A 3,915-nucleotide genomic window follows, 5' to 3' on the forward strand; every position below is an offset into this window, starting at 1 on the left:
GAGAGAGAGAGAGAGAGAGAGAGAGAGAGATGAATGAAGAGAAATAATAAATAAGTAAACAAGCAATAATTAAGTCCAGGTAATAATGAGAGCTCTGAAGAAAATAGAGAAAGGCTGCTGGTGTTATTTTCATTTATTCCTGAAAAATGGGCATCAGGGTTTAGAGTACATATGTTTTAAAGAGAGACTCCTTCCTGAGGAAATCAAGAAATCATAACACATCTTTTCAATATGGTATTTGGAGGATCTTTCATATTAATATATTTTGTTCTTTTTCTTCAACATTAACCTAAAGTCCAAAATTGGCTTAAGTCCAGAGTGTCTAATGAGGCTAAAGATCTGCTGCTTTAGGAACCCCTGACCCTACTTCTTTCATGACACTGAGGCTACAAGAGCCAAGCTTATTGCTGGCCAAAGATACATTTTTACCATTTTCACTCATCTTTACAAAATAATGAAGGTAAAATATTGCTTTCTAATTTTTTTTTAATTAGCAATAGAACTTTTTTTCAGTGAAAATTCCTGATACCCAGACGTAAAACAGCTATGGCTCCAAATCCCAGGCTTCCTCTCCTCTCCACTCGAATGGCCTGGAGGAGCACCTAGGAAGTCACTAAGGCTTTTCAGAGCACAGGATGAAAACCGCAATAAAAATTCAAATTGTAATCCTGCTGTAAAAAGATAGCTGTGTTGCTGAAACTGGCAGAGCCACCATACTAGTGATTCAAAATTGTATTTTGAAAGTCCACATTAAGTGAACAAATAGGTTTATACCAGTATATACATTTTAACCTAAAAATATATTTTCAGGTAGCATTTACTATATAAAGCAAAGTCATTCCTTCATTGTAGCTGAAAATTTATTGAGATACAGTTGACATATAGCCCTGTATAAGTTTGTGTATAGCATAGTGATTTAACTTACATATATTGTGAAATTGTTACTATAATACAGAGCATACTTTTTACGTTATGTGGGCATGACAGTACTATGGGTCTAAAATACTTTTCATCTACTAATTTAAAAATTAAATTTTATATTGACCAAGAATTATTTTTTCATAAATTAATTATAAATAAATCCATGATATGTTTTATATATTATTATAACATAGCTAGAGGCCCAATGCATGAAATTTGTGCAAAGGGCTCAGCCCTTACAGCCTTGGCCGCCCTCGCAGCCCCGACTTCGTCTGGAAGGTCGTCTGGATGGTCGTTCTGCTGTCCGGTCTAATTAGCATATTAACTCTTTATTATGTAGGATTGATTTGCTAGTTTAAATTTTTTTTTCTTTTTGTTTTCTAGTTTGCCAGAGTGTGGATACCTGATCCTGAGGAAGTTTGGAAGTCAGCAGAGCTGCTCAAAGATTACAAGCCAGGAGACAAAGTCCTCCTGCTTCACCTTGAGGAAGGAAAGGTAAGAATTTAGTGTTATTTGTTGTCATTGGCACAAAGTGAAGGGAATTCAAAAGTGTTAAAATTTTGAACCAGTTTAACATTTTTACTTATTAAATTGATTACAAATGGCAAAATGGCAAACTCAAATTTCTATCCCAGTGGGTTAGTGAAAATAGTAGATACTTTAAAAATCCATTATTTTTGTCTATGAATTGATTATGATTAGGTTTATATTCACATATAATTCTCCAAAACATGTGTGTGTTTATCTGTATTTTGTTTAGGCTAGCATTAAAATGCTTTCATATTGCCCAGCTGAAGTGGCTCAGCTAGTTGAGCATCGTCCCATGCACCTAAAGGTCACTGGTTCAATTCCCAGTCAGGACACATGCCTGGGTTGTTGGTTTGAGCCCCAGTCAGGGAGCATACAGAAGGCTACTGATCAATGCTTCTCTCACAGTGTTCTCTCCCCACCACCCTTTCCTCTCTCTAAGCATGTCCTCAAGTGAGTATTAAAAAGAAAGAAAAAAATGTTTTTATATTAATTAACATATTTCATATCATCTAAGGAGCCAGTCTGAGATTTGGTATTTGCTGGAACTAATTATTTGAAAAATTTTACTGATAAGTTAGTGTGTATAAACACTTTGCTCATGACCAGAAATATTTAAAACCAATTGTGTCTCTATATTTCCCTGTCTGCATTCGAAGGATGAGTGGATTTGTTTTAGTGTTACTCCTTTTAATCTCTTCACTGCATTTGACAGGCCATGTCACACTTTTTTCTTACAAACCTTTGTGACATTAATTTCCTTTAAACAAGGAAACTATGTATAAATACATGAAAAGTTAAGTAAAGTAAAACTATATAGAACAGTTCAACACCACTAAGATGTGAAAAGGTTAGTTTATGATTAACTACCAAATGAATAATACTCTCCTGACAGTTAACATGTATTAAGCACTTGGTAAGTGCTTTGTTTGCTGTAACTCATTCAATCCTCACAGTAAGCGTATGAGATGAGGCTATTATTATTATTACCACTTTATGGATGAAGAGACTGACGCTCAGATAGTTTAAGACTTGCTCAGGGTTATATAGGTATTAAGGTATGAAGCTGGGATTTAAAGCAAGGAAATTTGCCTTTATGGTCTGTGCTCATAACCACTCTGCTATACTGTAAAGACAGTGAGTACTTTAGGGTCCCAGTAGAGGGACATTTCATTATGGATTGCTTTGTCAGGGAAGGCTTTAAGAAGAAGGAAGGATTTTGACTGGGTCTTAGAAGGGTAGATAGATTTGGATTGACAAAGAGAAAGGAGGTAGACCCTGTGAGAATTGGAATGCATTTTGGAGATAGTTATTATAATAACTTGAGTGGAGCACAGATTTAGAAAGGCTGGTTTTCTAGCTCAAGGCTTGAATATTAAGGTACTGGCTATATTCCATGTTAAGAGGTGGCAAAAGGTAAGAGAAATAGATATACTTATGAGTAGTATGACATATAATGTAATAAGTATAACAAGAAACAAAAGTAGAACAGAGCGGGGATGGTCAGGGGGCTGGGGAAGGTAAGGGGTCAGGGAGGCAATCTCTGAAGAATCAGTAGACAAAGGCAGTGCATTTCAGGGATCCAGAAAAGCCAGGCAAAGGCAGGGAGGCATGCCTAGTAATGAGTGTTTGGGGAGCTACCCAAGTTCCATGTTGTTGGGATGTAAATGAGGGTACAGGACCAGCAAGGGGATAGGGATATAAAGTGAGAGTACAGGATCAGCAAGATCACAGAAGGCCTGGGGTTCATGCTAAAAATCTTGGGCTTCAACTAGTATGCTACGATGAGTGACTGTAATATTTATAAACAGAGGAAGGGGTGCCAGGTTGTGTTTTAGAAAGGACTCATTGGTGGCAGCATGCAGGATAAATTTCAGGAGAGCAACACAGAGGTAAGGAGATTAGTTGGGAAGATGGTAGGGGAGAATTAGGTGAGATTAGGAGAACCTTTAATGCCAAACTAAGGAATTAATTTATTCAGCATTTATTGATCATCTATTATGTGCTAGGTACACATTAGGCACTTTGGGCTATATTTTCTTATGTTAATTCTTATAGCAATCCTGTGGGTCAGTAGGTGGTATTATGACTATTTTCCAGATAAGGAAGCCAAGGATCAGAGACATTAAGTAGTTCTGCCTGAGATTACACCGCTGGAAGTGGCTTTTGTGTATTGCAGGGGCCAATGCAAGGGCCAGTCAGCTTTGGGGAAGGACATTTTCTATAATAATAAAAGCGTAATATGCTAATTAGACTGGACGACCTTCTGGACAAAGCTGGGGCTGCGAGGGAAGTCCACCTCCCAGGTACCTGCTGGTAGCTGGAGGGAAGCCTGGGTCCCAGGTGCCAGAGGGAAGCCGGTGCCGGCAGCCGGGGAAGGAAGGCCTACTCTTGCACGAATTTCGTGCATCGGGCCTCTAGTACCCTAATAACAGCAGAGAGAGGTAGAGTGGCAGGTTGTAAAAT

The 3,915-nt window shown here is 38.0% G+C and overlaps 1 protein-coding gene across 1 annotated transcript in view; it reads left to right on the forward strand.

Moving 5' to 3' along the window:
* Window positions 1-439: 439 nt before the first annotated feature.
* The window catches only part of MYO5A (myosin VA), a 123,994-nt gene continuing 120,518 nt past the window's right edge, over window positions 440-3,915 (forward strand). The window contains 2 exon segments of the mRNA XM_023751634.1: window positions 440-460; window positions 1,306-1,416. Coding sequence (XP_023607402.1) covers window positions 455-460; window positions 1,306-1,416 — 117 coding nt within the window. The 5' untranslated portion in view covers window positions 440-454.

Source organism: Myotis lucifugus, unplaced genomic scaffold (assembly GCF_000147115.1).
Source record: "Myotis lucifugus unplaced genomic scaffold, Myoluc2.0 scaffold_23, whole genome shotgun sequence".
Classification (NCBI taxonomy): domain Eukaryota; kingdom Metazoa; phylum Chordata; class Mammalia; order Chiroptera; family Vespertilionidae; genus Myotis; species Myotis lucifugus.